The 24926-nt window shown below is 44.4% G+C and overlaps 1 protein-coding gene across 1 annotated transcript; it reads left to right on the top strand.

Annotated features, from left to right (window-relative positions):
* Positions 1-451: 451 nt before the first annotated feature.
* On the top strand, positions 452-24467 carry FOXA3 (forkhead box A3). Its single transcript, XM_014052664.2, has 2 exons — positions 452-956; positions 22482-24467. The coding sequence occupies exons 1-2, from the start codon at positions 885-887 to the stop codon at positions 23667-23669; spliced, it is 1260 nt and encodes a 419-aa protein (XP_013908139.2). The 5' UTR covers positions 452-884; the 3' UTR covers positions 23670-24467.
* The last annotated feature ends 459 nt before the right edge of the window (positions 24468-24926 follow it).

Raw genomic sequence — 24926 nt, 5'->3', positions numbered from 1 at the left:
AGATCAGGATGAAATGCAGCAAGTTCTGACAGGTTCTGGAGAACCTGTAGCGGAAATTTTGAGTAGTTCGGAGAACTGGCAAATGCCACCTCTGGCTGGTCCCAGGAGTGGGGAGGGAATGGCGATTTGCAGTATCCTTCCCCTGCCAGGCCCACCAAGCCACGCCCCCAGAACCGGTAGTAAATAAATACGAATTTCACCACTGATGGTGTTCCCCTTAATAGAGGTTGCCACTTCCATCAAGTTCAACCAAGCCTTGGTTGTGATGTCATTTAGCCAACCACTTTCTTGCAACGGTATCCCTTCCACCAGGTGGCAGAGGGACCTGGTTTCCTTCGCTTGCCAGCGCCAGATAGCTAGAGAGCGCGGTAACTTTTTAACTGTCAACCAGCAGGAGGAGTGTGGGGATAAAGAGGTAGCTTTATAAAGCCTCAGACCTGTCCAGGTGACAGTCCTTCAGACACCGGGAGACGACCTCGGGACAACTAGCAGTCCAGGTTTCGACCGTCGACGCAAACAGCTTGTACATCCCAAAGGCTGCCCCCTGCAAGCCCACCTGGACCTTGGGTCCCAAAACTGGATGGATTGCCCTATAATCATGGAAACCTGTTGACTCTTCTGACTTCTGGGCATCTTGAGTCTTTGGCTCCCAAAGTGCCACTGCACACTTTGGAAGAAAGGAAAGGCAGACAATTTCTTTCTTTCGGTCGGAGGGTTTAGGTTGAGTTTCAAAACGAACACCTTTGGGGGAAGAAGAAGAAGGAGAAGAGGAGCCTTAAATTAAAGTGTTAAAACTTCTCCGAGAAACCAACTGGAGGGTTTCCCACTCTGCTTGAAATTTTAAGCACGGACAAGCCATTATTTTTCCTCTCCGGGATTTTGGAATGCTGGGCTCGGTCAAAATGGAATCGCACGACATCTCCGAGTGGACCTCGTACTACAACGAACCCACAGAGGTACGTGGAGCGGAAGGCGGGTTTTTTTTTTTTTAAACAAGAAGGCGTTTTGAAGGAATCTGGGTGGTTTCGGGGAATGAAGAGTTCTATACTTCCTTCATGGTGCAATGCATGTGTAGAAAATAATGACGGGTCCTGAGATGGAATTTCACAGAAAAAGTAGGAAAATATACAAAATATTACAAATAGCAAGATGGTCCCTTTTGCCCAGGGGAGAAAACGGAACTAAACCAAAACTAAACTAAACCACTTTAAATTAAGGTACACATTAAACTAAAATAGACTGATCATATAAGCTGGTTGAGTTTTGCATTTTGATTATTATTATTTCGTATGGCGTAACATAATTTTTGCTAATGAAAAGGAAAAAGAGTTACCACTTAGAGCAGAGTTCAATGACATTTAACAAGAGAGGAATGGACTCCCAACTCCAGCTAAGATCCATTAATCTTAAATCCTTGTTCCAAAAGTGACAAATTAGGTATCTGTAGAAAATTCAGAATCAAATCATTTTTCATTATTTATAAACTGCCCAGATCTGGAAACTCTACTCAGCTCCCAGAAACGAAAGAAGTCACTTATAATTTATCTAATAACCTTTAAAAAAAAACTTATTTCTTCAGCATTTTAGCCAATAAACATTCTTAAAATAAACCAGTAACTTTGTAAATAACGAAGAACTCAGGTCACCTTGATAAATTGCATTCTAATGAATTTTCTCAATTGGGTCTCTTGCCAAATGGCTTCCAGATTTCCCCAAATCCCTGACAGAATTGTTGGATTACAGTTCCCATCACTCCCAGTCCCAGCCCAACGCCTAGCATAAAAGAGTTGCGCTTCAAACCAACTTGGCGACCGATTGGTAACAGTACTGCTTTATTTTGAATCCTCATCAACTCCATCATATTCATCTAAAGGAATAAAACCCAATTACTTTTCCATAGTGGCCATTTTTGTTACAATAAATGAGAACTTCTTAATAAGCCAAGCTGATTTTTTAATAAAATGAAAGCTGCACTTATAAAAAGTTATAAGAAAAGAGACACCCTTCCTGTCCTCTTTCTTGCCCTTATTTTAATTATTTTTATTAACTAAGCAAATGTAATCCGCTTCACAATGCACCAATTTTGAAGGGTTCAGTTTATATCTACCTAATTATGAGAGTTTGCCAATTTCCCAAACAGCTCCACAAACTCTGGAGGGAAGGGAATTTTCTGGCAAGGGGGTTGATGGTGGATTGATTATCACTCTGTCTGCTCTTGATCTGGGTTGATTTCATACATACCCTTTCAGGAAACCGTCTTTGGCTGTTTCTATGACGTTTCCATGTTGCCCGTGTTCAGCTGCCAGTCCAACTACCATCTTCAAACGTTTGCCCCCTGAAGAATGTGCTTTTGTATGCCCACCTCGCCAGCAATTTCTAATTCTGCTCCTTGCAGTTCTCGGCCACAAATTCTCTCCAAATTCATCCATTCTGGTCTTAATCTCTTCTGCAACTGAGTAAGTCAACAGAAGCTTCTGAAAAGATTAAGGCAGCAGTTAAAATCTACACGCATTTACCTGTGGGTAGCACCCTCACAGTGGAAGTAAATGCAGATGAAAGCTCAGTCTTTCTCTGCTACTCAATAACTCATGGATGAGCAAGAAATTCCAGGGTGGCAAAAGGAAATCTTCCCTGTGTTGCAAAATTAAGTCAAGGAACTTTCCAACACTGAATTTCAGCCGATCTTCACTGTAGGATCGCTCGGTTGTAAAGAGATTCTTAAATTTCCTTTGCAGGCATGGAACTCTAAGCAACCCGGCCAAATTTATTTTAACTAGGAAATCACTTTCTGGCGGCAGAAATGATTTGAGGGTCAGAAATGGTGGGAGAACACACTTTTTAGACAGCACCTGGTATTTTTAACCAATCTCTGCAAATAAGGGATCATTTAACAACACCGGAAAAGTCAGAGGTAGCACACCGTGGATAAATAGCACTTGATCCCTTTCTTAATTAATGGAAAAAAATCTTTTAAAAAATGTTTCAATTCTGTATCCTCAATATAGTTAGCCCAAACATAATGGAGGCGACAATAATAATAGTAAGTACCAATAAAGGAGAATATTTGTAGCTCAGGGTTGAAATGAGGGGTCCTTGGTGCTCTCCGAGCTTGCTTGTTTTCTTGCAGACATTTCATGACCCAACTAGGTAACATCATCAGTGCTAGAAGGGAGAGAGAGGAGTTAACCTAGCACTGATGATGGTGGCTAGTTTGGGTCATGAAACGTTTGCAAGAAAACCACAGAGCACCAAGGACGCTTCATAATAGTATTATCATGCCGTAGTCTATATTTAATATTAAACTAGGACACTTTTCTAAAAGGAAAGGAACAAACCTCACAAACGAAAGCCTGCTCATTGATCTGCACACTAAACCCAGCCTGATTATTAGGCTGGGAAGAAGGAGACCCAGCAGTGCTAAAGAAACATGGGTAAAACCTTGCCAAACCCTCCACTCAGCTTAGCAATAGCAATAGCAATAGCAGTTAGACATATACCGCTTCATAGGACTTTCAGCCCTCTCTAAGCGGTTTACAGAGTCAGCATATTGCCCCCAACAACAATCCGGGTCCTCATCACACAGCTTGAATGTGTGAATGTGCCTTGTTTGAGCTGACAAGTTCTCAAACCTCAAAAGATTGGCTTGAGAGAGGTCACATCAACTGCCTTGCCCACATCTGCAGATTATTGTTCGGCGTTCAGTGCGTACTGCAAAGGGATGGGTCCATGTGAATCCGCAGAAGCCACCAGTTATGCAGGAAGACAGATCTTGGCCTCATTGGCGGTGCTGGGCAGGAGATCTGGATTCCTTGACTGATTTATGAGATTTAGGAGGTCATTCAGCCCCTAAACATGTAGCCCACTGAACCACCTGGGACTTCAGCCTCTAGAAAACGGTACCACTATTTTCGGCCAATGGAAGCAGGAATCACCCAAACCGAGAACAGCCCTCAAAACATTCCCTACCAGTGGGATCAAACCATGGTTTATTTCCTATGATTTGCTGAACAAACCATACTTGAAAATAATTGTAAAGAAGGTTGGATGAGTGAGTACGGGTAGTCCTTGACTTACAACAATTTGTTTAGTGACTGTTCAAAGTCACAACAGCATGGAAAAAAACGACATAAGCATTTTTCACACTTCTGACTGTTGCAGCATCCCCATGGTCACACAATCAAAATTCAGATGCTTGGTAACTGTCTCGTATTTATGACGGCTACAGAAACTTGGGGTCATGTGTTCTCCTTTTGCAACCTTCTGGCAAGCAAAGTCAATGGGGAAGCCAGATGCCCTTAATAACTGTGTTACTAACTTCAGAAATGCAGCGATTCCCTTAACGACTGAGGCAACAGAGATCGTAAAATGGAGCGAAATTCTCTTAACAACGGTCTCATTTAGCAATAGAAATTTTGGACTCAAAGGGAGGATTCTCTGCAGATTAAAGGTCAAACCAACAAATTATAGGGGACTTGATTATACGCAGGTCCAGCCACTGAGTTGCATGGTGTCTCTCTCTCCCTCAACCATGTTTGTTGCAAAGGTCACCGCCCTTTGCCCAAAACAGTCAAAGCACGTAATGACATATACTTTTTTAAACATGTTTTTAATGCTGCTGCTGTGCACTGCTCAGAGTTTTGGCATATAAGGCGGGCTGCCGTATCAGTTGTCTTGAGTCAATAAATTGTTTAATGGGTATTGTGAACTGCAGGCTTGTTTCTTGGTCTTGGGAAGAAAACACCAGTGGGAGGCTTGAGAGAAAAGGAACTTCCTATCAGTGGGTTCTTGTTCCCCAAAGACCAAGAAATGGGCCCATGGAGACATTGCTGGCCTTGGATTTTGCAGGCCAAACAGGATGTTAATCCTGACAATCTGATTGCTTTCCTAATCATCACTTATCAAAATGACAGAGTTACAGAATAACAGAGTTGGAAAGGACCTTGGAGGTCTTCTAGTCCAACTCTCTGCTCAAGTAGAAGACCCTATATCATTTCAGACAAGTGGTTGTCCAAGCTCTTCTTAAAAACCTCCAGGGATGGAGTGGCCACAAGAGTGGAGGCAAGCCATTTTAGTGTCTTGGGGGGGCTCCAGGTTCGGAAAGATACCTCAACCACTTGTGGGACTCAAAGGCTGCTTGTCAAGAGGTCCAAAATCATCAATCTTCCCATTCTTTCTTGCTAAGCCAGATGTCTCCAAAGTTGGCCTCTTTAAGACTTGTGAACTTCAACTCGATGGCTGGCTGAGGAATTCTGGGAGTTGAAGTCCACAAATCTCAAAGTGACCAAGTCTGGACACCCCCCTGCTGAACCATCTTTTGTTTTCTTTCTCTTTTTTTTTAACCACCTGGCAGGCTGCAGGCTTAGCATCAAGCATCATCCCTGTATTTCTTTCTGTTCTCATCCTTCGTTTTCTTTCTTTTGCCTGTTGGAAGGGAGATCTTGGATGGCCTTGCTTAGAAGGGAAGGGATTGCCCACTCTGCATTCAGAGGTTGTGTCGCTAGTTGGCTTCTGGAGGCACACTAAACCAAGGAGAAGATCACTGCCACTGCAGGTATCTCTGTAGCCCTCCAGGGCCATCCAAGCTGGGGAGCCTTTAACCCCAGAGAGTATTTATTTCCCTCTTTTCCCCCTCCAAGAAATGTAGAAGAGACCACAAAGCCCATAAGGCATCTGGAAACTTCAGCAGGTCCACCCCTGCCGTTCTTTTTCACTCCGTCCTTGTTTATTCATAACAAATTTGGTTCTCCAAGTGGACCACCGTGAGGAAGGGGCCCAGGAGCAGGAAGGAAACCAGGACATTATGAAGACTGTAGAAGATAGGGAGCCCCCAAGGGAAAGCAACCCATCCATTCTACTGTGGGGAGGAGAAAACGGTCAAGAAGGGAAGAACCTGGAAAAGAGTCTCGGTGGCTGTTCCAAACGGCAGGAATCCTTGCTGCAACCGTCTTGAGTTCTCTTGTTGTTATACTAATATTCTTTTATTTTGGGATATTCTAGCAATATAGTTGATGATAATCGCAATAATAACTCAATGGGTGGACAAAAAGGCCAACTGCAGTTCGAACATCTGGCTTACTGTACGATGAAACATAATAATCATAATAAAAAGTGATATTACGTGAATTGATTATATTTGTTGACAAAACACCCATCCCACTGTGTGTGTGTGTGTGTGTGTGTATATATATATATAGTGTTTTTTTATTTGTGCTGATAAATAAATAAAGGGAGACTAGTATAGATCTATTTCAAGCTATTTAGCTCTCATCAGCTAGCCATACCCTTACTGGGATTTGAACCTGGGCTAATGGCATACTAGGCACACTAGGCAGAGATCTTAGCCATTAGGCCTGATGGAAGCAGTTAGCTTCCTCCCATAATTGGGGCTTACCAGGGGTTGTAAAAATCTAATAGATATATATATATATATATATATATATATATATATATATATATATATATATATATATATATATATATATATATATATATATATATATATATATATATATATATATATATATATATATACACACACATATACACACACATATATATATACATACACCTATAGCATATATAACTATATAACCTATATGTGTGTGTGTGTGTGTGTGTTATTTAATACATATACATACACACACATAAACGCACAAATATATATATACAGACACACACATACCCACTTAGGTATCATTCCTTTTCTTCTTTCATTTCTTCTTCCAACAAGCAAAGCAGGAAAACTAAATGCAAGGATAAAAACCACCCCATGTATTAAGATGAAAGCCCCCAAAGAGGAGGAGGAGGAGGAGGAGGAGGAAGAAAAGAGATTCCGCCTAAAAGATTGGCTGCTTCTGTCCTGCTTCCCAGCAGCCTCTCCATAAAGAATGGCCATATTTTACTGGCCGCCCTACAATGTCCGCCTTGTTGGAGGATGCTAAAGCCTTTTTAGACTCATTTCCTCCTTCAGGTCGCTGGTTTGGGGAAGGTGGCGTTTTCAGATTTCCCCCAAGTAAAACACGGGCACCAAGCGAACTCCAGCCCCACCCCAACCCTCTGCAGGCAGGGCCGGCCAGGAAGCTGCCGCCCTCTTGTGAATATCCCTTTGTCCAGGAGTCCATGCCAAGAAGGGACCCCCGTGTAGCCGGAAGAGGAACTGGGGCCGAAGGAGGGAGAGAAACGGCATGGGCTCAATTGCTTCATCCGATTTCTTTTAATTCGGCCGTTGAGATAAAATAACCCGGGTTGCGACATTTCAGGCCACGGTGCTGTTGCTCAATGAGAGTCCCCCGTGATCTGGGTAATCTAATTCAGGTTGGCCGAACTGGAAAAGGTTCCTCCGTGCCAAAGCTGCCCGCTTTGATATAAATAAACAGGAGGGGGAAAATCAGACCGTAGGCTGACCCAGGAGGATTCCGCTGGCTTCTCTTTTAGCAAACTATTTAGAGTTCTCGGCAAAGATCCCGTTCTGGGCCCTCCTTCCCCCCCAGCTTTTCATCACAACCCATATTTTTATTTAATGTAAATATATCTTCTTTATGGCTTTATTGATTCGATTTAGCCGCCCAGAGTCTCCTCGTGGTAAGATGGGATATAAACAAATTTAATAAATAAAATGAAATGAAACGAATAAATCAGATTTAAGCAGATGCACACGAAAGAAGATGATGTAAAAAAGGAAACAGACTTAATAGAGGTAACCCCTCGACCTGTGGCCACAGTAGAGCCCAAAATTTTCGTTGCAGAGCATGACGGTTGCTAAATGAGCTTTGTCCCTATTTTCCGACTTTTCTCACCACAGTTATTAAGTGAATCACTGCTGTTTTTAAGCGAGTAACACGGTTGTTAAGTGAATCTGGCTTCTCTATTGACTTTGCTTGTCAGAAGGTCGCAAAAAATGGATTACGTGATCCTGGGACACTGTGACTGTCATAAATATGAATCAGTTGGCAAGCATCTGAATTTTGATCACATGACTACAGGGAATGCTGCAATGGTCACATGAGAAACGCTTCATTTATTGGAGAAACCAATTAAAACTTGCAGCCCCACAAAAATCAGTTTAAAACTGAGCTTGGGCTAAAGGTACTGGTTTTACGTGGTGGGAAAACGAGGCTGCTGTGGTTCATATCATCTGCCTTGCAGATTAATATATGTTTATAATCTTGCGGAAGATTTTACAACTGGGGCTTTTTCTATAAACCGCTGGAAAGATTCGGATTAATCAGTAACTTTGGCGCTTTGGTGTAACTCTGAATTCACAACAGCTTCGTTTTAGTTGTTGAGGCTCCTCTGTACAACATTTAACGTTTGCAGCCATGAAATTCACAGACCTGGGGAAATGACTGGGAAAATTTTTGCAGAGCCTCCAACGGAGCCAAGAGCTGGGAATAAATAGCACAAAGGCACACATTACTTGGCTTTCCATTTCACTGACTTTTCATCAAAATTAAGCACCATTCCTATTATGCTCCTATGATGGGTCTAATTACTTCCCCTTTCCGTCCCATTGGTAGTGAAGTGCTGGACTGGCATTGGGGAGAATCAGATTGATGCCCTCTCCCCTAAAATCCTGGGCCAGTTGTTCTCTCTCAGTTCAAACTATCATATGAGGTTCCTGTTTCAGTTATAAAAAATTTTTTGGGATGGAAGGTTATAAATCCAATAAACAAGAAGATAAATAAAATGTTCCAGAGAGCCTTGGAAATTACGGGTGCTTCAACACTGGAGGCTGTTCAGAAGAGACCGGAGAGCCATTTGTCTGAAACAGTATCGGATCTCCTGCTTGAGCAGGGGGTTGGATTAGAAGAGTGCCTCATTTTACGACCTGCCTTACCACAGTTGTTAGGTGAATCACTGCAGTTGTTTTGGAACACGGTTGTTAAGTGAATCTGGCTTCCCCATTGAATCTGCTGCAATTGGCATAAATTTGAGTCAACTGCCAATCACCTGCATTTTGATCACATGACCAGGGGCCTGCTGCAACAGTCGTAAGGGTGAAAAACGGTCATAAGTAATTTTTTCCGGTGCTGTTGTAACTCCAAACAGTCACTAAACAAACTGTGGTTGAGGGTTTTAATTTTTTAGAGATGCAAAGATTCTGCTCCAAACCAAGGAATCGTAACTTGAGGAACTTCGACAGAGCAGAATATTCTATTAACGAATATATTCCACTAATACAGATTATTTTGGCCCAAAACTTCAGGATGGGCAACTATTATTCGCTCAAGAGAGAAATTGCTCATTATATGTATACATCATGATTCCAGGCTAAGAGTGCCCCCCCCCCCGAAGGCAGAGCCCGGCTGAGCTTACGTGCAAACACACCTGCACAATAAAAAGAGCGTGTGTGGCCCACACCCAAGGTGACGAAGCCTTACGGACGTGAACTGCACACAGCCTTAGATAGGAGGCGAAGGGCCGGGCCAGGAAAATGCCCGGAGTCTTAACAAAGGTTATTTCAGAAAGAGACCCAAAAGAGGCCCCTTCAAAACGGATTACAGGTGGTCCTCGATTTACAACAGTTCATTCAGTGACAGGTTCAAAGGAAAAAAAAAGTGACAGGAGTGTTTTTTTTCCGCACTTACGACCGATGCAGCATCCCCGTGGTCCCTTGATCAAAATTCAGAGGATTGGCGACGGGTTCATATTTATGAGCATTGCTGTGTCTCAAGCTCTCGTCATCCCCTTTGGCGACCTTCTGACGAGCAAAGTCAATGGGGAAGCTTAGTTAACAATTGCAAGGATTCCCTTCACCACCACGGCAAGAAAAGTCATAAAAAGGGGCAAAACTCATCTAACAACTGGTCGTAAGTCGAGGACTACCTGTGACGGACCCTTAAAGGAGATTTAAGTCTACTTGGAAGGTGAGCACTGGCATAGAACGCAGCTTCTAAAAATTGCGGGTTGGGGAGGTGAAACCAAGCAGGGTTTGGAAGTGACTTTTACAGTTGGCTGGATCTGGGTGTCAGAGCACAACACTCAGTCCCTTCTTTCCAACATCTGTTTGTTGAATTAATTCCTTACCTGTATGTGCAGCGATCAGGGATGGGTGTGGCTATTGGGGCAGGCCCCATCTGTAAAAGTTCTGCCCACTGTTGCTGCTGCTGCCGCCCCAGACGGAAGGCAGGCTGTTTCCTGTCCGTCTTTTTTGATGTTATCACCACAACTTTTACTCTTGCCATTTTGGGGCTTTTACTTCCTGATGTAACTCATAGCAGGAAAAAAATTTGCCTGCCAGGTTAGGATTGGCATAGTCAAAAAAAAAAAAAAAATCTGATTTGGCAAGAACTCAGGAAAGGAAGATAAATTGGTCTCCGGTTTGTTCTGAGCCTGGAAGATTATTTTAGATCCATCTAAAAGTGGTGGAAGACCAGCCAGTGGTCATCTTGTGTCCATACTGGATGGAAACTAATCAAGGAGAGAAGCAGCCTAGAATTAAGAAGAAACTTCCTTATAGTTAGAACAATTAATCAGTGGAACAGTTTCCCTCCAGAAGTTCTCCGTCACTGGGGGTTTTCATGAAGAGATTAGACAACTGGTATAGGGTCTCCTACTTGAGCAGGAGGTTGGAGCAGAAGACCTCCAAAGTCCCTTCCAACTCTGTTATTCTCCTTATTTAAAACTTACCTCTAAAGATCTGGGCAGGATGACTCATCCGCTCATTGACAAGAGTATGAAAACAGGAAAGGGACTTTTACTTAGTGGGCAAACCCCTAAAACTTTCTAAATGCATTTCTGGAATTCTGATGCCAACTTCAGGAACCCAAATTAAAGGTTCCAAGATTTTGTGAAGAGCTTATTTTTAAATAGTTCCCTAAGATCTGGATCTTAGAACAATGAAGGCACTATTGAATGCAATTAGATGTATTTCAGGAGGTGGGCTTCAATTGATGGGTGCTTGCAACACACATAAACAGGAGGCTTCATAGGTGTGGCTAAGATCTTGACTTTTTTGCCTCTTCCTCTCTCTGTCACAGATACTCCTGTCAGTATTTCTGCATTATAAAAAACTGGGAATAATAATAAATGCAGTGATAATCCCAGCTTGCTTTGGCTTTGGAAAAACAAAAGCAATTTTTACCGGAAGATCAGGAATGTGGAAATAAAAAGAGAGGTTAAGAAAATGACCCAGAGCCAGACAGATCTGTAGTAAATTCTCCAGGTCCTGTTCATTGCAGTGACAGATCTGGACTGATGCCATGCTATTAAGGAGCAGCTCGCCACTTCCAAGCAAAAATATGTGTGCGCGCGCACACACACAAACATTTTGCAACTTTCTGAACACTTGTTTTAAAATAAGTCACATATCATCATAGGAGAAGTGGAATCTTAGTAAGTGAGCTTCTGATTGGGAAGTGTGTGTGTAAAGCAGGACATTTCTGATTATTCATTCATTCGTTTGTTGATAATTTTTCTGTATTTTGACGTGTAAAAACTTTCAGAATACATTAAAAAAAAACCAACACAATATATTCAGTTCACAGGTTTGGGTTACTGAAGGGCTGTGTCATTTATTTCCAAAAGACACAAAAAGGGGGAAAGATTAAATGGAAAGGCCCTAGTTTAAGCATTCTTGACTTAGTCGGAATCCAAGGGTTGACATTATTAATGAAATATTCTTTATCCTCGACTTACAACCACAATTGAGCCCAAAATTTCCTTTGCTAAGCAAGACAGTTGTTAAGTGAGTTTTGCCCCATGGTATGACCTTTCTTGCCACAGCTGTTAAGTGAATCACCGTACTAACTTACCTTGGTAACCTGATTGTTAAGTGAATCTGGCCTCCCATTGACTGTGCTTGTCAGAAGGTAAGCCAAAAGGCATCAAATGACTCCAGGACACTAGAACCGCCATAAATATGAGTCAGCTGGCAAGTGTCTAAATTCTGATCAGGTTGACCACAGGGATGCTGCAACGGTCATAAGTCTGAAAAATGGGACATGGTACTCGCTGGCACTGTTTACTGGTCTTTTGAAAGATATTCTCTACAGAGCTCTCTTTCCACCATTTTAGTCCCTGGGCTACACTAAGAAAAAAAATTAATTCTGAGCACCATGAGAAAGGCACAGATAAAACACTGACTCTAAAGAAAGTCCCCTTATTCTGTTTCCGGATGTTTTAACCTGAAACTTTTGATTTAGCGAACCAATTCCGGCTGGCTGGCAGAATCCCACTGCTTGGGGGGAAAAAAGGCTGGCCAAATTTTAAAATTAGATCTGCTGTTTTGCCTTTTGGTGGCAACCTGACAGTGTTTCAAGACAAGAAGCTTTTCTTCAGCAATGCAACGGAGAAAGAGGTCAGAGGCACAGGAGCAGAGCCTGTTAAAAAAATTGGCCACTTTATGGTGGATATCTTTCTAGAGAGCTCTTTTTTAAAAAAAAGAGAGGACCCTACTGCAAGCTCAGATGGCATTGGCGCCGGGAGAAGTTTTGAAGACAACCGTCCCATTTTTGCCCCTCCGTGCCTCCCCCTCCTGCTTCGTGGACCATTCCATCATCACGCCCAGTGCCCAGACTTTCAAAATTGGTCCAAACATTGCCCGGCAGGAAAATCAACTTAATTTTAGCACCTTCTGTGGTCTTCGTGGAATGGAGCAAACAGAAACCTGCTGAGCAGGATGGACACCCCGTCCAGAGGCCAGAGATGGTGGAGAGGACTGTAAATGAGGGATGTTTTTTGCCACCCTGCCTGCCTACCTGCCTCCCATCCATCTAATAAATATCCTCCCCTGTTGGCACAATCCTTTGGGTCTAATCAGGGTGGGATTGCAGATAGGCGCAAGCTTAAACTGTGCCACGTTTCGAAGGCAACTAGGCAAATATTTCTCGGGAATTTACTTTGTGTTTTCACCTAGAGGAAACACCCATCATTACTTTTGCTAATATAAAAAGGGTTTTCTTTTTTAAAAATTCTGATTCTCTGCCAGGTCAAGAAAGTGTGACTGGTATTGATAGCCCAAGATTAATGCACGCACTCAGTGCACAGGTAGTCCTCGTCTTACCACCACAACTGATCCCCAAATTGTCTTAAGCAAGGCAGTTTTTAAGTGAGTTTTGTTTCATTTTATGACCTTTCTTGCCACAATTGTGAAGCGAATCACTGCAATTTTCAAGTTAGTAACAGGGTTGTTAAGGGAATGTGGCTTCCGGGTTGATGCTGCTTGTCAGAAGGTCGCAAAAGGAGATCACGTGACCCTGGGACACTGCAGCCGTCGTAAGAATGAGTCAGTTGCCAAGTGTCCAAATTTTGATCACATTATCATGGGGGTGCCGCAATAGTTGTAAATGTAAAAACCGTTATAAGTGCTACTGTAACTTAAAATGGTCACTAAATGAATGGCTGTAGGTCGAGGACTACCTGTACTCATTCTAATCTGGACTGCAGATCTCAGTGATCGATTTTGGACTCGGATGGGTTTCGGATAAAATTAGCTGGAGGCTTTATTCTGAAAATCAAAGCCGTGATGATGACAAAACTAGAGTGCCAGTTCAGACAAAGCTTTGCGGCGTCAGCAAAAACAGCAGCAAAAACGTACTGATCTTTAGCAATAAAAATCATTCAGGTTTACGATGAAGTTTTCAGCAAGGCGTGGAAGCAGCAGGAAATTAGAGGGGGCCATTATTTTACACATATTGAGGGTTCAGCCCTTTGGGGAAGATAGAAAGATATTTGACACTGCCTGGGGTGGCTCTTTGTATAGGGATCAATTTCCAACAGACAGAAAAGGCAAAATTCAAAGGAACCATTTGTGTGTTAAGATTAGGAAGAATTTGGTAGCGCCTTTTCCTACTAATACAATTTAATGCAATGGGTTAGGTGGAAAAGGGGCTACCGGATGCCTTCTGATGGTTTCCCATTGTGGACTAACAGTCCCTCCTTCTGCGCTGCTAAGAAAATGTAAAATGGCCAAGGTGTAATCACGAGTGAGCAAGCTAGAAGGGACGGTGGGAAAACCGAGTGAGTTGGCTTAAGATCTGGGGAGGGGCTGTGAGACATTTTGTGTTGGGATTGCAACTCACCACAACTTTTTTTCCTCAATACTACATTGGCTGGCTTCATACAGCGTGCTAAGCCCCCTTAACAAAGCCCGAGGGCCATGTTTACACGACAGGCTCTCCCAAACAAATAAATATCCTGGATCAGTGTCAGAAGCTTGATTGACACCATCTGCTGAAACACAAATCGCCCAATCCTTTTAGTCAAGGCTGGTGCGTGGGTAAAACTAGGCTTGATTCTCCTGCTCCAATGATCTCGTGGTGGAACCAGTTTGATTTAGCCCCTTTTGGAGCCAGTTTGGTCTAGCGGTTAAGGCACCAGACTAGAAAGCCGGAGGCTGTGAGTTCTAGTCCCATTTTATCCATGAAAGCCAGCTGGGTGACTTTGGTCAATCACCAGGAGACAGTGAGTTCTAGTGCCGCCTGGCACATGAAAGTGGCTGGGCCAATTCCTCCGCCCTCAGCCCAACCCCCCCCCCTCACAGGGTTGTTGTTGTGGGGAAAAAGGAGGAGGCAGGTGTTCACCTCCTTGAGTTACTTGCAAAAAGAATAAAGGCAGGCTACAAACCAACCAACCAACATGGGGTGCAAGAGAAAGCCGTGGCTTCCCAGCCCCCAACAATGCAAGGCAGGGCTCTCCAACCTTGGCAACATTAAGACTTGTGGACTTCAACTCCCAGAGTTCCTTGCAAGGCTGGCTGAGGAATTCTGGGAATTGAAGTCCACAAGTCTTAATGTTGCCAAGGTTGGAGAGCCCTGGTTTGAGGGACACCCACTCCTTGGAGTGGGAGGAAATTTAGGGCAGGCAAGGGCCCTCAGGATTAAAGTTGCCCACCCTTTCTCATTTAGTGTCTTGCTTCAAGCCAGCCTTCCTGGAAGGTGCCGGTAGAGAAGATCAGGAGACAGTTGGAAGGGAAACTCCCATCACCACGAATCCTGCACCAAGAGGTGCCAGAGGAACCAGGGTTTTGCATGATGTTTGTGCCTGTGTTTTGAAGGTGCAGGCTGACATTCAGAAACTGGATTCCCGGGCAGGAAAACACAATCCGTGGCCTTGGGTTGAATCATTCCAGTACTTCCACTCCCCCCAAAGGCCTCTCTGCTGTGGAGCCTTCCTAATCCCTGCTCCTTGAGGAGCTTCTGTCTTCCCCCACCAGCTCAGGGTCCACAATGGTTAACTCATTACCTCCATTTTTTCTGAGCCGAGCTTGGAGAGAAGCTGCAAGAGTTTCATCCCAAATGGGCTGGTTCTCCAAATGGGGCGGGGGGAGCAAGCTAGGGGCGATTCCTGGCCCAGGGAGTGATTTTCCCAGGAGAGAAGGAAGATCTTGCCCAGGAAGCCTCGCACAACAGCCCAGGCCCTTATCTTGCGTTGGTCTTTTGCAAGTAGGAACAACTGTAGTCCAACCAACAAATCTCTTGCAAGCAGCTTGGACATCCACCCATCCACCCATCATTCTGTCCATCTATACGTACGTCCATCCACCCACCCACCCATCAATCCATCTATCATCTCTTATATACCTATCGTCCATCCATCATTCTGTCCATCCATCTGTCCATCCGTCCATCCATCCACTGTCTCTCATCTATCTATTCATCCATCCACCCATCCATCCATCTATCCTCCATCATCATCATCATCACCTCTCTCTTTCTCCATCCATCCATCACCTTTGTTTTTACAAATAACTCAAGGCGGTGAACAGATCCAACACATCTTCCTCCTCCTATTTGCCCCACAACAACCCTATGAGGTAGGTTGGACTGAGAAAAAAGCAACTGGCTCCAATTCACCCAGATAGCTTTCATGCTAAGGCGGAACTAAAACCCACAGTCTCTTGGTGATGGGTGCAAACTTTTATTTTTTATGTTGTGTTTTTATTGCCTGTAAGCTGCCCAGAGTCGCTGGGAGTGAAGAGGCAGCCATAGACATTTCCCAAATAAAGAAAGAAAGAAAAGAAGTCACCCAACCGGCTTTCCAGAGTACGGTGAAAGTGAAGTCGTGGTCTCCCACTTCCTAGTCTGGTGCCTTAACCACTAGACTGGACCACCTTGACTTCAATTGAAACATCTCCTTCGACGGCTCCCAAGGCTGGGACCATACCTGGGCTGGAGATTGGAGTGGGGGGGAGAGGGAGATCAGCTTTAGGGGTTTGGGAAATCACCCCACAGAGGAGGTACCAAAGAATCCGCAGGGTTTTTTTCAGGCAAGGTCAGCTTTTGGATAGGATGCTAGAAAGAGGACAGCTTCCCAAAGGGGCCGATCCAGAAGGAAGCAAAATTGATTTATTTCTCGTTCTTACCCTTAATTAAACGGTCATTTGATAGCCCGTGCTCCGCCCACCCTGAATCATAACCGTTCTTGCCTGCTTTCATTTCAATCTTTTCAATTTGGCAGCCAGATTTGGAAGGGATGGGGAGGGGGCACCTGTGGCCTGGGGGAGGGGTCCGATTTGGCCGGTTAAAGTTTGAGCAAGAGTGACAGAACGTGCAGTCCACTCAAACACTAAGGGACAGCACAGACACCACATTTGCCACGTAGTTCTTCCTTGGACCTCTGATTTTGCTTTTGACCAGAAGCCAGGAAATTGGAGTCCTGGGGGGAGGTTGGGATAGGTTGGCTGAGCCCGATCTGGTGCCCTGGATTCTGGGAACTGCAGTTATCAGAGCAAGTACAGAGTGCCTGGTTGGGGAAGAGACTTTAATCCATTGCCCTCACCCCCGCTCCTGAGTGGAAAGCAGAGTCACCCTTCCTGTGGGATGCCTCCCACTCATGGCGTGAGTCCTTGGAAGTTTTTAAAAGCCATTCATCGGACCCAGATTAGCCCTAAAGGATCAAGAGTTCTTTAGTTAAGAACGCTTGATCCCCAACTCAAGGGGCTCGTACAAACGTCCACCAACTTGATGTTTAAGGAAGGACAAAATGTGCATTTTAAAAAAAACAACAACCGTGGTCTGGGGGACCCAGGATGCACAGTGTCGCAACTGCTCAGGGGTGAAGTTGCGATGGGAGTGAGGGGGGGGTTGGCTCACTTTTTGGGATCACATGCAAGATGTGCTTCTGAGTAAGGTTTTCCAAGCTTGCCCTCTGATTGGGGAATCAAAGTGACTCTCCCAATTCAGTTGATCGACGGTCATCCCAATGGAATGGAGCTTTTCCCTAATCTCTACCTGCAAAACTGGATAAGGGGTCAGGATGGAAACGGCAGACAAGCCCACCTGGGCCAGAGGTCGGCTGGATTGATAAAACCACCGAGGTTGAAGAAGATCTGAAAAGACCAAAACAGTCCCCCAATGGAAGGGCTTGCCTTCAGAAGTTGTGGGGGCTCCAACACTGGAGGGTTTTTTAAAAATATTTTTTAAATTCGACATTTTCCAAACATTAAAATTGCAATTACACTTTTACAGCTTTCTGTTATTGGTATTTCTTTTTTTCTGATTTTGGGCTTTCCATTTTCCATTCTATTATTTTATACATATTCTTCTTTGTTTACTTTCTCATTTTTACAACATATACATCTATATTCAATATTTCCATCTCTATTGCTTTCTAAATATATGCCATCTCTTTTCATTGTGTTTGCTATGTGTTCCTTATGCATTGATTTTACATCTCTTTTCAAGCCAAGTTATACCACCTATTCCATATCTTGTAGCACTCTGTTTCCTCTCTGTCTCTTAGTTCCATCGTTAGTTTGTCCATTTCTGAGCATTCTAACACTTTTTTTTTAATGATTTCTGCATTTGATGGAATGGTTTTTAGTTTCCAACTTTGGGCATATGAAATTCTGGCAGCAGTGATTATATGAAGCATTAAATATTGGATATCCTTTAATTCCTAGAAGAAACAGCTCAGGGTTCATGTCAATTTTTTGTTCTGTTGTTTCTTCTAACCATTTTTGAATTTTTTGAATTCTGAATCCAGAATTCTTTAGCTTTCAGACACGTCCACCACATATAATAGAAGGTTCCCTGTTAGTGGTTACATTTCCAACAGTTTGGAGATCTATATGGGAACATTTTGGCCAATCTCGCAGGGGGTAAATACCACCTATAAAACATTTTGTAAATGTTTTCCTTATAGGATGCCGACATTGTCAATTGTCAACACTGGAGGTTTTAAAGAAGAGATTGGACTGCCATTTGGTCCAGGGTGGCATAGGATCTCCTGCTTGAGCAGGGGGTTGGACTAGAAGACCTCCAAAGTCCCTTCCAACTCGGTTATTCTGTTAAATTCTGCATCCCTCTCTCTGTCTCTCTCTCAATTGCACCAGGGGGTTGAACTCCGGTTTCCCAACTAAGGGGTGGGCCGCAGCCCTGCTGCTCTCATGTTCTAAAGGTCATCTTCTCCACGTGGGGCGGGGGGGGAGGATATGAGTTCCCTCTGTCCTTTTGGGAAATAACCAAGCCCAGCAGCACTGATTGCCAGACCCCAGGCAAACAACAGATGCTAACGTCCAAGGCTGCCTACTCAGGGGGAAGGGTGAGGGGTGACGGCCCCGGGCTCACTTGCACAATCCCTGCGTCTGCTGGGCTGTTTGGAGAGGATTTGGGCCTATCTGGAAGATGAGAGCAGCCCTGGAGGAACCAAATCTCCCCTCCCCAAAACTGCAATTCAAGCTCTTTTATTCTCCCACCCGGAGACTTGTCAAAACCTAGAGGGGAAAATGCTGGAATTCACCAAATGCAAATGGAAAAAGAAAAGGAGAAATGAGGGAACTCATGCCCTATGTGAGCAGAATTGCTTTGCCTTCCCGGAAAACGAAGATTAATTCTTCCAAGGTTTTCCACCTTTCTGCCACATCTGGAGAGTTCCACCCACAGCTCCTGATTCCAGATTTAAATTGGACTGGATACACTCTAGAATATAGAAGGAGAGATGGAAGGGACCTCAGAGGTCTTCTCGTCCAACTCCCAGCTTGAGCAGGAGCTATTATACCATCCCATTCAAATGGTGGTAGGTCTATTTTTGAAAGCCTCCAGTGTTAGAACACCCACAACTTCTGGAGGGAAACCGTTCTACGATGAGTTGTACTCACTGTCAGGAAATTCCTCCTTGCTTCTTTCCTTGATTAGTTTCCACACGTTGCTTCTAGTCCTGTCCTCAGCTGCTTTGGAGAATCGATTGGCCTCTTTTTCTCTATGAACAGTCCTCACGTACTGGGAGACTTGAGACCCTCTAGGCCAGTGTTTTTCAACCTTGGCAACTTGAAGATGTCTGGACTTCAACTCCCAGAATTCCCCAGCCAGCGAATGCTGGCTGGGGAATTCTGGGAGTTGAAGTCCAGACATCTTCAAGTTGCCAAGGTTGAAAAACACTGCTCTAGGCTGTGTAACTGATTATCTATAATGCTAATATTTCATATTGCCCTGAATATTCATTTTGAAGAAAAAGCTGGCCGCAGCTCACAAAATTATGCAGAAATGTTTAGACTCCACGAAGAGTCTCCAGTCAAACAACGGAGCCAGGAAAAGATTCACCCTTATTGTTTTTAGCTGCCCATAAGTGTCAGGAAAAAGAATTATAACAACTGCACCTGCACATATTTAATTTATGTGGCAAGTTATGTTTGCTGCGTCCTTTCTGGTGTCAGAAACAATCAAACTGCTAAGAATGCAGCCCAGCTGATTTATTGGTAAATACATGAGGGATCTGGGACAAGCAACACACATCACCCTACATTTATAAAGATACGCAGGTAGTCCTCGAGTTACAACCGTTCATTTAGGGACCGTTCAAAGTTTCAATGGCACTGAAAAATTGACTTGCGACGATTTTTCACACTTACAATTGTTGCAACATCTCTGCAGTCACGTGAATAAAATTCGGGTGTTTGGCAACTGACTCATATTTATGACGGTTGCAGTGTCCCCGGGTCACGTGATCCCCTTTTGCGACCTTCTAACAAGGCAAGGCAACGGGGAAGCCAGATTCATTTAACAATCATGTGTTGCACTTAACAACTGCACTTAACGAGGGTGGCAAGAAAGGTCATAAAATGGGACAACATTCACTTAACCAATGTCTCACTTAGCAACCTACATCAGTAGTCATAAATCAAGGACTAGCTGTATTTGCTGCTAGAGATTTGACCCCAGGAGCAAGAGATGAGGAATCTTGCATGGGTTTCAGAATGTCCTTGTCATGGAATCCTCTCAGGGCTTGTTCCAAAGGTTGCTCTTCATCTTAGGGGGAAAAGTTCCTACTGGACCTTAGAAACATCTGGCTAGTAAATCCCAGCCATGTGACAAGGGTCTTGGAGAGTGGCCCTGAAACAGCTCCTTTTAATCTAAGATAAGGAAAGAAGGTTCAAAAGCCACCTGGGATCTCAGAGACAATGGGACCCTGGCCTTGGTTACTACTAATCTCCTTCCCTTATTCTAAAAAGGATTTAGAAGGTTTGGCCCACCAAACTAAGCTGCAATACGCACCCAAGACAAAGGCAGCCAAATCAGAGTCAACCGAAAGTTCGTTTTTTGCTCCGAGGTGATGAGGATCAGACGTCATTTGAGAATGGCTCTCCAAAGTCTTCTTTCCTAAGCACAAGGCACAAAATAACAGAACAACAGAGTCGGACGGGACCTTGGAGGTCTTCTAGTCCAACCCCACTACTCAAGCAGGAGACCCTAGGCCGTTTCAGAGAAACGGCTTTCTAGTCTCTTCTTCAAAACCTCCAGGGATGAAGCTCCCACAACTTCTGGAGGCAAGCAGTTCCACTGGTTAACTGTTCTCACTGCCAGGAAATTTCTTCTTATTTCTATGTTGGTTCTCTTCTTCACGTTTCCGTCCATTGCCTTTCTTAGGTAACTTTGAGACAGGCAATTCTCTTTTTGTCGAATCGCAAGATCCAGTCTTCACAGTCATCATGGTGTTGCCAATGGTGGCGATGGGAATTATACAGGTAGCCCTTGAGCTACGACCACAACTGAGCGCAACATTTTCTGTAGGCCATATATAATATTTTTAATTTCAGACATACTCTCTGGGATACTTTCATTGCACAGAATGTGATTTGAAATAGACCAAAAGTACTTTGCACACACAAGACACCCCTGGATCACTGTGTGAATGAGGGGACATTCTGCTGGCTCATGGGAACTTAGGAATTGAAGTTCTCTAGAAGTCTGAGAATCCTGTTCCTTGAGGAGATTGGGGTGTGCGTGTGTATATGTGTCTGTGTGCCATCATACAGTTTCCAACAAAGTTGGAATGCTATGTTGCCACTGCAAATCCCAGGGCTAAGAAATGGCTGTGACTTCTAGGTGCTGTAGTCCAAATCATCTGGAAGATTTTGGCTTGGAGAAAGCTGCTTTGATTTGAGACTCTGGCCCTGCTTTCTAATCTTCCCCACCCTGCTTGGTGTTCACGCTTCAGGTCTAGGAAATATGTTAACTGTTCTGGGATCTGAACCTGGGTTTTCCCACCCTACGCTCACCTCTTCAGGTGCACTTCCTGTCTTCCATAAAACCCTATGCAAATTCATTGTTTCCTTCTTGCTGTTCTGCAGACGCAGCCAAGGGCCAGCATGACACCAATCTACCTTAACAGGTTTCACCCAGCCCTTGGCAGCAGCTCTCCTTTAATTAAGGAAGACAAATTAGATTGTCAATTAAGTCCCTATCTTATATAAACAACACCAGGTGGATGGTGGATTCCCCCTCTTTCAAATATCAGCATCTAAATTCCCTCGTCTGTGGTTCTGAGCCAACAAATACTAGATAGTCAAGATTAGGCTCAAAAGGGAAATTGCTAAACTTATGCATCGGTCAATCTGCCCCTATTTATGGCAAAAGATCCCCATTTTTAATGCTGCAATCGAAGAGCTGAGCGTGGCTTTTGAGCAGAGGGCTGAAGGCCAAAACCGGATGTGATTTCATTCTGCAACATCCAGTCCTGGTCGATCACTGGGACCAAGGTTTTAGCCTTCTAAATTTTATCCTGCTTACAGTTAACGAAAATAAAACACAATCAATGTGGTTGCATTCCAGGTAGGCATTGACTACATTTCTCCTTCGGTCACTTTCAAAATTATAGTTTGGTGGCATTTTGGGGTGTTGTTGGAAAAGGGAGCAGAAAACAATTCCTTCCAATGAGTGGTAGGTAATGCAAGACCTCATAAGGAAAATGTTGGGCTGATCCATTCAATGAAAGAGAGATAACAGTTCTGAAAATGCCATGAAACTCCACTGGGCCAGCCCCTATGAATCATTGGGGCCCTGTCCTTCTAGTTTCCTAGATAAACTGTGCTGAGTCTTCCCTTTCTATTATTCTCTCCTGAGACCAATAAGTCTCAGATAATTGTACCGCCAGCAGCTGACTCTCTGCTTCGGTTAGAACTATCTCGGAAGCAGCCACATAAATCAATGTTCAGCTTGATCCCCACAATGGGAAAAGCTTCACCTATGGATTTTCTGCCTGTTTTGTGACTCTCTCCCCACAGAAATTATCTTCTGACCAAGTCTTTCTTCTCTTTTCCTCAGGTGTTTCCTTCCGTCAGCACAATGGCGTCCAGTTTGGGGCCGATGAACCCCATTAATTCTTACGTGACCCTCAATCCGTTGAGTTCTTCCAGTTCTATAAATATGAGTTACCCAAACAGCAGCTTGAGCAGCCCTTCGGTCACGGGACTGACCAACACCACCAACCCCATGGGTCTCCCGACGGTGACATCTCCGGTCAGCCCAGTGTTGACGCCACTGGGAGCCCAGCCCCCCACTCTCAATTCACTGTCACCCTACCAAAACATTGGCCAGCCCATGGCACCTCTGGGTTACTCCTCCCCAAACATGAGCAGGCCCAAGGAGATCAACAAGTCCTACCGGCGCACGCTGACCCATGCCAAGCCGCCCTACTCATATATCTCCCTCATAACCATGGCCATTCAGCAGGCCCCCAGCAAAATGCTGACCCTCAACGAGATCTACCAGTGGATCATGGATCTCTTCCCCTACTATCGTGAGAACCAGCAACGTTGGCAGAACTCGATCCGCCATTCGCTGTCCTTCAACGACTGCTTTGTCAAGGTGGCCCGTTCACCAGACAAGCCAGGCAAGGGGTCCTACTGGGCCCTCCACCCCAATTCGGGCAACATGTTTGAAAATGGCTGCTACCTGAGACGCCAGAAGCGCTTCAAAATCGAGGACAAGGCTAAGAAGACCAACTCCAAGGCTTCCCACGCTCGAGAGCAAGCCTCAAAGGTTTCTGAAGGTCTTCAGGAAGGCCAGAGTCCCAACCCTGGTTCAGAAGGAGCCGAGTCTGGCCATTCAGACACCTCCCATGGTTCTGAGGAGCAAAGAAGTTTGGTCCAACTTGATTGTTCAGGAGCTCAGGGCTCCTCCCCAGCGTCCGAGGCCTCCCCAGCTCCCATCTCCCAAACGATGACTAGTCACTACTTTGCTAACTCTATTACCAACCTGGATCTTCCGAACGATCTCAAAATGGACCCTCAATTCAACTTCAATCATCCTTTTTCCATCACCAACTTGATGTCCACCGAGCAAAGCCACAAGATCGACCTGAAATCCTACGAGCAGGCTATGGCGTACAGTGGCTACAACTCCCCACACGCGGTGGAAAGTAAACATACCTACGAGAACTCCACCTCGCTCGGCGAGACCGGTTCCTACTACCAGAGCCTCTACAGCCGTTCGTTGCTCAACACCTCGTAAGGCTGCTGCCCTACCACCAAATCAAAAGAAAGGACACCGGACGGATCAGAGAAACTCAGCCAACATCACCAGGAAGACCATCCGCGAGATGTTCCCTCCCATCACCAGCAAGCTACAACATGGGTAGAGGAAAGGAGCGTACTGCGAGGCCTGGTCTCCCTTATTCGATGAACTTTCCAAATCTCCTCATGGTCAACAATACCTTCTGCTTCAACAGACTCTTGTGCCCAAAGTAACAGGGAGCAGGGAACAGCCAGAAGGGGAAAACAAAAAACCCAGCTCCACGCCTTGCTGCTATCAAGGGCAGACTGGTTAAGACCAGTGGTGAGCCCCTGTCCACGTTAACACGGAGGTCATTGGTCAGCATGGATTCCCCAAGGGCAAAACCCCACCACTCTCGGACTGAGGGGCCTCCCTCGGGATGTTTCAGTTATTAGTTATGTTTTCTCTCTCCAGGAATGGAGTTATGGCGAATGCCCATACGTAAACGAAGAGGGAAGAGGCTGTGCTGCAGCCTAGGACTTCGCTGTCTCAATGAAAATGTTACAGTCGGTGATTGAAATTTCGTCTCGGGATACTCAAACCTGTTTAGGTCAGAATCAAGCTTGCTGAGGACTTCCACTGTTACACGTACAGAAAAGGGTTTGGTTACACCAAAGACGATTACGCCACAGGCTGAAGTGGAACAGGGAATATAATTCAAATATATATATTTTGTAATGGCTTTGTATTTAAATATATGTGCTTTCTGTTGGGAAAAGGGTAAGAGTTGATTTAATATAACGTGCTTTAGAAACAGCTCAGGGCAGTGTCTTGGTTTCAATTCTGCGTCTTTCGCTCTTGCTTTTCGGGATGATTAGAAGAACAACAACAAAATGTTCCTCTGAAACATTTATAAATCTGCCCTGGGGATATAATGACTCCTAACCCCTAGTGAGACCTTACAAATAGTTGGATTATTATTGATAATAAACAATCAACTGTTAACTTCTTTTTTCCAAGTCAACCATGCCTAGATACACCATGAAATCTTGCTTTCCCTTTCCAAGTAACCTCTGACCTATCATCCAAATCACAGAAATGATTTTAAGAGAAAAGTTCAATCCCCCCCCCCCCCCCAAAAAATAGATAAGCGATACACACATCAACATTTCAGGGAGAAAGACCTTTCTCCCTGACAAGTTAACTTTCTACTGAAAATGGGCTAATTGCCCATTTCTCAACATCAATGGCTGGGGCATTCTGGGAGTTGAAGTC

Source organism: Thamnophis sirtalis, unplaced genomic scaffold (genome assembly GCF_051295495.1).
Source record: "Thamnophis sirtalis isolate CommonGarterSnake01/CBP01778 unplaced genomic scaffold, rThaSir2_p1.2 scaffold_13, whole genome shotgun sequence".
Taxonomy (NCBI): Eukaryota; Metazoa; Chordata; class Lepidosauria; order Squamata; family Natricidae; genus Thamnophis; species Thamnophis sirtalis.
The sequence above is the reverse complement of the archived record's forward strand: the minus strand, read 5'-3'. Positions and strand labels throughout refer to the sequence as shown.

Excerpts from the sequence above, each read along its gene's own strand:
- FOXA3 (XM_014052664.2), top strand. The coding sequence starts at position 885 with ATGCTGGGCTCGGTCAAAATGGAATCGCACGACATCTCCGAGTGGACC. Across the intron at positions 957-22,481 it reads ACTACAACGAACCCACAGAG|GTGTTTCCTTCCGTCAGCAC; the intron begins GTACGTGGAGCG and ends TCTTTTCCTCAG.